General features: G+C 38.8%; 1 protein-coding gene across 1 annotated transcript; it reads right to left on the bottom strand.

Annotated features, from left to right (window-relative positions):
• Positions 1-1,586: 1,586 nt before the first annotated feature.
• On the bottom strand, positions 1,587-10,892 carry prtfdc1b (phosphoribosyl transferase domain containing 1b). Its single transcript, XM_063461797.1, has 9 exons — positions 10,772-10,892; positions 10,445-10,551; positions 8,970-9,153; positions 7,926-7,991; positions 5,103-5,120; positions 2,844-2,926; positions 2,586-2,632; positions 2,390-2,466; positions 1,587-2,288 (listed from the first exon to the last, which is right to left on the bottom strand). Exons 1-9 carry the CDS (start codon positions 10,817-10,819, stop codon positions 2,241-2,243), a joined length of 678 nt encoding a protein of 225 aa, XP_063317867.1. The 5' UTR covers positions 10,820-10,892; the 3' UTR covers positions 1,587-2,240.
• Between the last annotated feature and the right edge of the window lie 269 nt (positions 10,893-11,161).

Here is an 11,161-nt window from a genome sequence, read left to right as displayed (position 1 = left end):
GGTAATGTGGAGGGCAGTGGTGATTTCACACATACCACACAGCATAAAATCTTTTCTTTCATCTTATCCACGAAGCAGATAGTTAACAATAAATGGACACTCCTTCGCTGCACTTTAGCTGCAGACTGAAATAAGTGCTCGGATTCTCAGGCCCCTGACAAATGACCCTTTTATGCCTCTCCAACATAAGGAGCCACCTGTTCCTGGGACTGGCAGCTTTTGTTACAGAGGTCAGTTAGGGAGGAGAATTTCACAAAGCTGTCCTGTCCAGCCGGTTCTACTTTCAGTGGGTCCAAGTGGGATATATCAGCTCTGAAAATTAAATACTTAGCATTATATCTTCAAGCAGCTGTTTTTCTTAGATTTATGGTGTACATATTATTTATTAATGCAATTTGAGCTTTTCTCTTACACAGTACCAGTATTGTACTGTTATCAACTAACTTCATTTTAATTTTGTTTTTTAAATAACTATATTGTTTATTATTGTGTATTGTAAATGTTGTTGTTTTTTTATTTTTTTATTTTTAGTTTCCGTTTGTATGACTTTGTAATTCTGGAGAAATCACTCATTTCAGCCTCCATTAAAGTCACCTGCACTAAAGCCTGTAGTTATTTAGATCCAAAAACATTTTTTATTACAATGTAATGTGTAATGCACATGTAGCACACATAGTGCTGAAATTGCACTCATTTTTTCAGACATGTAATGCTGATATAAACACATATTTATATCACACACATTTATAGTAAAAGGTTTTTGTGCATTTGTTTAGCTGAACTACACAGCTCACTTGAGATTATATTGGGCTGAATGTGGCCTGTTAATTAAAGGTAGTTTGACACCCCCGCTTTAAAATATTACAACTATATTGAAGTTTGGTCCATAGTAAACTGAGAAATGCTATTGACAGCCAACTGTAACATATTATACATTAACTTTTTCTGTAATTGTGAATATTTACAGTGGTGCATTGCTGCTTTTGCTTCTGAAAAATATCAGAGTACTTCTTCCACTACTGTAAAAAGTACTGACTACAAATTTAGGGGTTGCAATAATGTAATTCAATTGTAGCTCTTACTTTATCACTGTTGGAGGTCTGGTGAGTCAAAAAGGCAGAGTCTATTCACTGTCCCAAGAGATGGTTTTCTTTATGGCACGTTGTGCTCAGTGCTTAAGCAAAGGGAGTCACATGTCAAGTGCATACAAAGAGCACAGCAGCTCAGCACAACGAGCTCTCTTTTGTTCATTTTGTAAGTTCCCTTACAGTTAAAACCCCTTTTTAAAACAAAACAATGGCAACCTGATGTTTCAGGATGCTGTTGGTTCAAAGTTTTGCTACTTCGAGGGCCTATATAGGTGCCAGTTTTCCATAAAATTAAGAGAAGCTCAACACCATTATAAAAGACGTATGAAAAAAAAGAAAAGACTCCAAGCCCCTTTTGTATATCATCAGCCTAAGAAACATATTACACAAGGTCTTCTTTATATTCATAGCTCAGCCAAGGAACCATTGTAAATCAATTAGTACTAAAAACATTCATTCATAAAATCATGTGGGAACATTAATAGTAGAATGCAGAAATCTTAAAAAAAACATTTTATTGTATGTTAGAACATAAACTGATACAGAGAAATGACAAAAGTACTCTACAGCAAGTGAAAAAACAAGCAAACACACACACAAAGGAGGTAGTAATGGCACTTAGTGTTGACAAGACTTGAACTGTTTCTACCCTGTGCGTTAAAAGTGACGGAAAATCAGATGAAACTTTAAAAAGGCATCACACAGGTGGAGAACAAATTTAAAAAAAAAACAACTTCCTTTCATTTTAGGTTTTGTTGGTATTCCTCACATGCAGTGGTTATTGAATGCTTTACATTTCATAAAAGAAGCAGTACACCTGGGATGATTGGATGCTTTAGATATAGAGTTAGAACAGCATTTCCCCCACTTAACGGTACACGTTTTAAACCTGAATCACCTGTGTCAAAGCAACAAAGCTCCGACTTATCCTCAAGCATGCGCTTTTTGTGTTCAAATCTCCAGTTAAATGTTGCAGTGTGTGTTGTTAAAAATGTCAACATGTTTGGAACCAGGAATGTTATAACAACGCAGGCATGATTGGGATCAGATGTCACCATAGCAGCTGTAAGTCAATGGCATCTCACAGGAAGTGTCTGGGCTTGCTGTCCGATGACATCTGCTCGACAGTCGCCTCTATCGCCGGCCCTCTCTTTAAATCTTATATTTCATCTTCCCGGTGTCGCTGATCACGCAAATGTGCTAAAAGAAGCACCAAAGCACAGGTCTTTATTGTGTTACTGGATTCCCAATACAGTCGTCAAAAAAAAAGAAAGAAAGAAGGAAGCCAGACACTGACTTACATTGAGATCTCTAAAGTACTCATTGTAGTCTAAAGCATATCCAACCACAAAACGATTGGGTATCTCAAAGCCGACATCTGAAAGCACAAAACGACAAAGGCAAATATTTCCAATAGTTTGGGACTCGGCAAATGCAACAATTTTTTTTAACTATGAATGACTCACTGAGCCATAAAAAGGTTGGTCAGGTACGTACAGTCAGGAACACATGCTGAGCTATGTGGCACTCTCTTCACCAGCAATCTGAGGGAAACAAAAGCAGACATTATTTACAACAGCCGACTCAAACCGTCTCAGAAGACAGTATCACTTCAAAAAAATCTGCAGTAGCTGAAATCTGCATCACTAAGTTAGTCTTTGCCTCTCTGTGTGTCTGTGTGTGTGTCTCGACTGAAAGGGGGAAACAATGATTCGCAAAGCAGGAAATTGAGCTGGTTTTGTTTGGTGGCTTTACCCTGCTACTTTGATCATTTTGGGCCCGAAGGCTTCGACGTGCTTCAGGAGAGTCTTCATCGTCTTTCCGGTGCCTACAATGCCCTGTGAGGGTGGGGATGGAAGATGTAGAAACTGGACTGAGAAAGTAATAACATGGCAGTGAGGAAAAAAAAGAACAAAAACTCAATTCTTCTTTCTCTGGACTAGAAGTGATACAGAAACTAAGTGCAGTCAGTGTCACACTGTACTCAAATTACGCAACTGTTTACTAGCATTCACTAGGAATTACTTGAATCCACTGAAAAGAGGAATTTAAACACAAACATGTGATATTCAATTTAAAAAAAAAACGTCATCTGACCTCTTGCTCTAGGATGTAGACAAACGCTGAGGTGAACCAAAGCCACAACAGTACGCTCGATCGTGTCAGTGTGCCGCTGGTCAGCACGCACTACAAATATGTGAAATGCGTGACTATCCTCACACATTGTCACTGAATATGAGCCAGAACAGGCTAACAGCCTTAGCCTAATTATAACACTGCAGGAATTTAAGATTTTAAAACCTATTTTACTTATTTTTAAATTCACTTTGCTTGTTTCCTTCTCTCATTTCATTTAAGTTAAATGACCTATATTTAAATTCCTTACACAAAATAACTATTATGATGTAGTATGATCTGTTTGCTGTTAAGCCAGCTCAAGAGCCTCTCACTACCACAGTGAATGCTTTATAAATACTTTATTATCACAGTCCTGGTAAAAGTGGGGTTGCTATACGGAGGTCAGTCACTACATTGGCTGCACTTGCCAATAATGCCAAATCCTGTGCTCAAAATGTTGGTATTACTTTTGACAGGTGTTTGAGTTTTGAATCTCATGTCTCTAAGCTCATCCAGTCATCTAAGAAATATCGCTAAAATCCTTTGCTGTGAGCCCCGAACTACACACTTGCTTCCCTTCACTGGCTCCCAATGAAATTCAGACCACACTGCAGATTTTTATCAATCACAAAGCCCTGCGTGGCCTGCTGAGGTGTTATATCACCTGATCTCTGATCACCTGATCCGGGTCTTTTAACTGCTCCACGCAGGGGCGCCTCCAGAATTTTTTCATAGGGGTGGCCATATGGGGGGTGGGGGGGCATCAAAAACAGAACTTCCAGTTTTATTATGCTGTTGTCAAACACAGGTTACTTGAAAAATATGGAAAAAAAGAGAGGAAGAAAATATATATACGCTTAGTTAATTTCCTGATATTAAAGTTGATATCACTGAAAATCGGTACCTGTGTGTATTTGTAGGTACTGTTTGTTGGGATATGTACACTTCTTTAAAGTATTCTCCTATCTCTCTCGTATCTAGTGAAACATTTTGTAATGTTGTGTGTTTTAAAAAGTGCTTTAGTATTAAAGTCATTACTATCTATCAGTGCTTGTATTTTACCCCTTGTAAATACCATGGAGCGATGACTGCCATTTTACAATACTGATAGCAACGAGGGTTTTTTACTGACCAACCCACTGCACAAGTCAAAACTAAGACAAGGTTGTCTTTTTAAAAATACAATTGCATAACAAGTACACAGCAGTGTCTATGTCTTATAAATATGGAAAATTCTGCCTGTGGAAATCCTGTCGGCTGAGTCATCGACCTCCTTAGAGCCTTTCCTGATTTTGACTTTTTATTTCCTTTTAACTCTGTTACTTCCTGTACAATGTGACGCACCTGATGTAACGTATTGGTTTTTTTGAGACGCTAAGTCTTTCCGTCTTGCTTTATCCCGATGACGTTGACACACAATAAAGATTTTAATATTACTTAAAGCTGTTGTGGCCACAGATTGCGAGTTCCCTGTCACACACAGTTGTGCACTGACTAAAGGGAGCTGTTTCAAAATGTTTACTCCTACAATCTTTTTACAGTAAGTACTTATCATGAATGCCCACGATGATGTCTGCACTGCAGGCCTACATTTCCTTGTTATTTTTTTTGCAGTGCACCTATTCCAGTATGTAGGGCAAGGCAAGATTTTCAATGATGTTTGTTAAAAAAAACACACACACAAAGCAACAAATCTATTTGGTTTCTCAAATATGGGTCAGGCAATTAAAAAGTATCCTCATGTTGAATTCAGGACCTTCAAGAAGAAGATAAAAACTTTAAATGAGTTTTCCTGACCTGGAAAACATCATCATCAACAACAACAACAAGGAACACAATAAGGTCCATTTGGTGAACACGGGGAAAAGCGGAGTAGCAAAAACATGGTTGACTCACCTCCACAACCAGAACATTCTTATGGAGCGAGCATGTCGGGGAGAAAAGAGAGGGCGGGAACAAACAATTACTCTTGATTGAAAACAGATAATCTGCTACACACTTACTCCAAGACTAACACTCACATGTTTAAAAAAAAAAAAGACAAAAGCCATTTAGAGGTGATTTAAGAAGCAATAAATTATAAACAGAGAAATACACTTTGTTGTGTTCTGAAGTGCAACACAAAACCAACTGACGAATAAATCTCCAGGAAATGATCAGGCTGGAGATGAAATGAAAGCAGAAGTACTGAAATATGGCCAATATCAGCTAAACCATCCCCAACCACATTTATTCAAACACTACATCCGCGAGACTCTTTGCATTTCTGATATCAGTGATTCAGCTAAACGAATGATCCTAATCCAGATTGGAAAGCTATGTTCCTGCAGTGCTGCCCCGAATGTCGCACAGAAATAGCTGAAATTCTGCGAATGTCTGTCTAATAAACTGAAGACGACTGGGCAATGTCTTTATTAAGAGCCGCTGTCTGGGCTTCTTTTCTTCAACTTAGCTAGGACACGATGAAAAGTGAAACTCTCTAACTGCCAGAGTTTACTCCACTTTTTTAAACAAAGGGTTCATCCGAGGGTGCAGTCATGCTTTGTTTAGGACTCATTATTCATACAGATTTATTTAGAGCACCCTAAACCCTGGAGAAATGCAAAAGCAATGAGCTATACAAGATATGTAAAGCTCACTGTCTGAAAACTACACTTCAGGGAGGCCAAAAAGCAAATGAACAGTAATGTGTACACTGTTAAACAATTAGTTAACCTCTTCCTGGAAAGCATCGCCTCATTCTGTTAGAACCTGGGACTAAAATTAGCAGCACGTCACAGTGAGCTCAGGGATTTCACAAGCACACTAAACATTCTGTGAGGAAAGCAGTGAGTCAAGCCTACTACCTCATATCCTATTCAAGTTTTAGGCACCTGGCTACTGTGTGCATGTACTGCTGAGGTATGCGTATGACTGTGAATGTTCATATCAGCTGACTTTAATTATCTAAAAATACCACTGCTGACTTGTGACTCCCATAGTAACGGTTAATGATTCATCCCTCTGTACGCGTACATAGATATGTGCACGTGTGTGTGTGTGTGAGTGGGAGTTAAAGCTGCTTACTTGGCAAAAAGGTTGTACACAGATCCTTTTATAAGAAAAATATGGGTATGAACAGCAGAGGTCACTTAATTGTGAGACGGTTCAAATCTCTGGTGAAAATTGGAATTTAGGCCAGTTTTATTTATTTATTTTTTCTAATAAACCAGATTTAGTAAGCAGAAATGTGGTTTGAATGCTCTGTTATGCCAAACACATTTACTTAATGCTAAGAGGAGCGCTGTGTACTCTCTATAGGCTCATCTTGTCTGTCTTTTTCTTTTCTTTCTTTCTTTAATTGTGTAATTTAGGCCACTTTCCCTGCTGAATAGTCTTTGAACCCTTTAGGACTTTCCAGATTGAATATAAGCACACAAATAGGATCAGAGATTTTCAAATTAGTTTTTATTTCGACTTTTTGTTTTGAATTCTGCTTATTTTCAGTTAGTTTCGTGTTTCAGTTTAGTTTTTATTGTATAAAATGTTTAGTTTTACTTTAGTCTGAATTAGTTTCTGTGTTATTTTCAGTCTTTGTATTCACCATTGTATGGCGGGCACATGTACAAGGCAAGATTTGGTCAAATCAGCAGAGGCATTACAATAAAAACACAAAACCATTTGAAAGCAGTTGACTCACTGTCTCATGGACATCTAAAGACATCCATCAAAGCCTCATCAGGCATGTTGTAACTACATTTTTACCAAACTAAAACTAAGGGTATTTCCTCTATACTTTTAATTTTATTTCAGTTAGTTTTCAAAGTTCACTATATTGTTTCAGATAGTTTTAATATTTTTTAATTTGTTTCTTTTATTTTTGTTTTAGTTGACTAAAATGTTTTAGTTTTTAGTTTGGTTTTAGTTCACTTTAATAATATCTCTAGTGGTCACTCAGCACTCTTTATTTCTAAGTAAAACCTATAAATGATCTGCTGCCATCATAGAACCTCATCATACTGTAATCAGTGCTGATTGATTATTCTTTCTAGATCAAACTAGTTACATGTCATGTAATCGGGGCCTTTAATGTTAGATTAAGTCCTTCCGAGTCCTTTTCTTTGTCATTTTTTTCCGAGAGACAAAAAAATACAATTATGTATATATGTATTTTACAAGAAAACAGGATGAAAGCATCTAAAAGTATAGCTTTTCTTATTTCCAATCCTGGAAATGATTTTACAACTCTTTATAATAAGGTGACTGTCATCACCACAAGTCTGCACTGTTTCACTGAGACCCTTTGTTAGGTGGCATGCACTATCAAAGGCTGGCAACAGCCTGCACACACACTCGAGTTCTGTGAGCTACCATCTCTGATTACAGGATAACACGACGAGCCGTAGAAGAGGGACTGTGTTAAGTAAATCTGTCATCCCCTTGATCTACCGAGGTACTCACTCAGTATGGCCTCCAATTTACACCATACATTTTGCTTCACTTGAGATAAAATGGAATAAACCTTTCGCTATAGCTGGCATGTGATCAGTGCTGGGTGTGTCAGAAACTGCCATCTTTGATCTCATTCACTGAAGTGAGACAAACAGCACATTAGAGGGAAGGGTGCCCTCTTGAGGCTGCTGTCTATCAACAATCACCATCTCCATGCTACCTGGTTTTTACAAGAGCACGGCCCATCATAAGGCTCAGACGTCTCAATGATGATGATAAAAATCTTACCTTTCCAGCTAAAAAAGACAAGTCCTCTCCTCCGAGGATGTGAAGATCCTCTGTTGACTCGTCATTCTGTGGACATAAAATACAGGAGAAATTGTTTTTTCAATTATCCATTCATCCAGCTATAAGAGATATGATCTCTCAAGAATGCACTGAGTCTATCCTGGAGCTTCATCTCATTTGGACATGCCTGAGAACACCTCACCCAGGAGGCCTGCAAGTCCGATGCCCGAACCAGCTCAACTTGTTTAATGAGGTATATCTGTTCAATTCCTCATTAACTCAAATATAATCAGCTAATCACATGACAGCAACTCAAAGCATTTAGGTATGTAGACATGGTTAAAATGACCCGCTGAAGTTCAAATCGAGTTTCAGAATGAGGATAAAAGACGAATTAAGTGACTCGGAGCATAGCTTGGCAGGTATTGTGCCAGACCAGTCTGAGTATTTCAGAAACTGCTGATCTACTTGGATTTTCCCACAGAACCATCTCTAGGTTTCATAGAGAATTGTCCAAAAAAGAGAAAATATTAAGTAAGTGCTAGTTCTCTGCGTGAAGATGCGTTGTTGACGCCAGAGGTCAGAGGAGAGACTTCTTTGATCTGACAGAAAGGCAACAGTAACTCAGATATATCTGTATGCACATCACATTGAACCCTGGAGCAGATTGGCTGTCGCAGCAGAAGACCACACCGGGTGCCACCTTCGTCATCTAAGAACAGGAAATAATTCTCAGTTCAACAATTTGTTGAATCTGTGCCACAAAGAAGTTTAACCTGGTGTAGCTTGAAGGTGTACCCAATAAAGTGGCCAGTGAGGGTATTTCACCAGCAGTACTTCACAGCTAGAAAAAAAATGTCAGCAATCACATCAAATCAAAACAGCACTTTCAAGGCAAATTTAGAGGAAGATCTTGTGATTAACTCTAAACTCACAGGTGATACTTTTGAGCATGAAAATGCTTTCCAATTCTCACACAAATGCCACTCAAGATAAATTGTCAGTGTCTGAGAGCTTTCTTTGCTGCACTGGGCAACAGCTCACCAAGTAACTCTTGAGACGGATGAAGTGCACCGTCATGGGGATTGTGCGGTTGGAGTTGTGGCTAAGGTCCTTGATCCTGTCCACCAGGTCGGCACAGAACTGGTAGCCTCCTTTCAGCACGCACAGGACCACAATGGCGTGGTCCCCCAGGTCATCCATGATGTTTCTAGCAAGACGTTCTGTTCTGTGTACAATGAAGAAAAAGTGACTTAGCTCTAAAAGACCTCTGTTCTCCTCAATTAAGACGGTTTTGAAACCCCTGTCGGTCCACAACCATATGTGATGTTTAAATTTGTTTAGCTTTGTGTTCCTATTTCACCATAATGAATCATTCTGGTTAAATATGCAAAGACAGGTAAACTGATTGATTAACCATTTACTACATTTAAATAAATGTTTTAAATATTTTATAAGAAAGAAAAACAGATGGCTCACATGTGATTTAAACTGACCTGTACTCGCAAAGCACTTTTTGACACTAATTGAGCACCTAAAACGCTTATTCAGCCAGTCACACACACATTCCTACTGCACTTTTTATTCTATGCCTAAGCAACTTGTTTAAACATCTGACCACAACTGTACATAGTAGTACATGCCCATGCTTCAGTACTGTTCAGCCCGCTCATGCTGTTTGACATGAAATGATAATCATAAGGTGTTCTAGGTGCATAAATTCTAAAAATGGTTGATTTGAGCCCATTGCTAGGTGGTTGCCAGAGAACCTCTTTTGTAGATATAAATTAGAAATAACTACTGTTATTACATAAAACTGACATAGTTCTGTTATTAAATAAAAGTGCACGAATATCAAGAACAGATCATTTTAGACCTTTGTTAGACGATTGCTGGGAAACATCATGATGTCATGATATCGGTAATAGATTAAAAACTTCAAGCGCGTAAAATGTACCCGTGTGCCAAGTTTGGTTATTCGGCTCCTGATCGTGTAACGGCAGGTAGCAGAAACATAAACAAACCCACAGACAGAGCTTTTGTGTTTTACAGTAAGATAAAAAGCTTTGTGTCACGTGACAAAAACACCAATTATTTAATTCAAAATTCATTTTCTGATTTCTTTTATAGACATAAAGAAGTTAATAAGTACTATTTAAAACAAAGTATGATTGAACTCCTGCTGGCTTTTCTCTTTTTACCAAAAAAAAGTATGAATAAACGCGGGGGAGTTACTGTGGGATTTGAGCTTTCATTGGGGAGCTGTGGTTTTTTCTTTGTTTTGTTTGTTTCTTTGGGGAATTTCTAAGCTTTACCAGGATTCATTTCAATAAAAGCATGCCAAAACTTCCGTCAAGTTCATATCGCATAATCTGTGCATAATATCCCCTGGATTTCCCCAGAAACTGTACAAAGGCTTTTATGCAGCCCCTGTACAAAAGCATATGGGAACATTACTTCCTTGATGCACGATTTTATCAAAGAAGAAAGAAAGCGACTTCCCAGTTGTAGCCATGTACCTGTCCATAATCACGCCATGCGGGATGATGACACAGTCTAAATCTCCGGAGTAGTGTGCTGGATAGCTGAAGAGATCTAAACTGTAGCCTGGCCAGTCATCTTTAATCTGCAGGGGGGAGATAAACGCAAACATCATGTTTCTGCTGTACTACAAGGAGAAAAACAGCGGGTACGAGTTTTATCTTGCTTGCACCAGAAGCGCATGTGACTTTAAGCAATCTGCAAGGCGCGCAAAGTTGTCTGCCTGCGCAAATTGTGCATCCATACACGAGCTACGCTTTTCTTCGACACTTGTCCCTTCCCCGTCAGCCTCCTAATTTAATTACCACAATCCCCTCGCTTCTTCCTTCGGACTGGACGGCAAATTCTGCCATGTTGTTTTTCCACCGCCACAAAAGGAGCTTTTGTCTCAGGAAAGTTGATAGAGGGACTTGGCACCGACAGGAGAGAGGAGGAGCATCGGGGTGAAGGAATGTTAGGAAACCGAACACTTTGCATTTCTCGCAGTCAAACAGCAACCATCCAGCAGGGGCGCTCTAACATTACATTTACATGTACTGCTGCTTTTCATGTGGCCCCACCTTTCTGTGTGTACTTGTTCAAGGGCTAGTAATGAAGTGATCACTTTTTGGCACAACACCGGGCAGTGTTGGAGAGAGTACGCAAAACTAACAGTATACTACAGCATACAATCATGAGGAAAATCATGCAACAAA

Source organism: Pelmatolapia mariae, linkage group LG18 (genome assembly GCF_036321145.2).
Source record: "Pelmatolapia mariae isolate MD_Pm_ZW linkage group LG18, Pm_UMD_F_2, whole genome shotgun sequence".
Lineage (NCBI taxonomy): Eukaryota > Metazoa > Chordata > Actinopteri > Cichliformes > Cichlidae > Pelmatolapia > Pelmatolapia mariae.
Note: the sequence above shows the minus strand (reverse complement) of the source record. Positions and strands in the feature narration are given on the sequence as shown.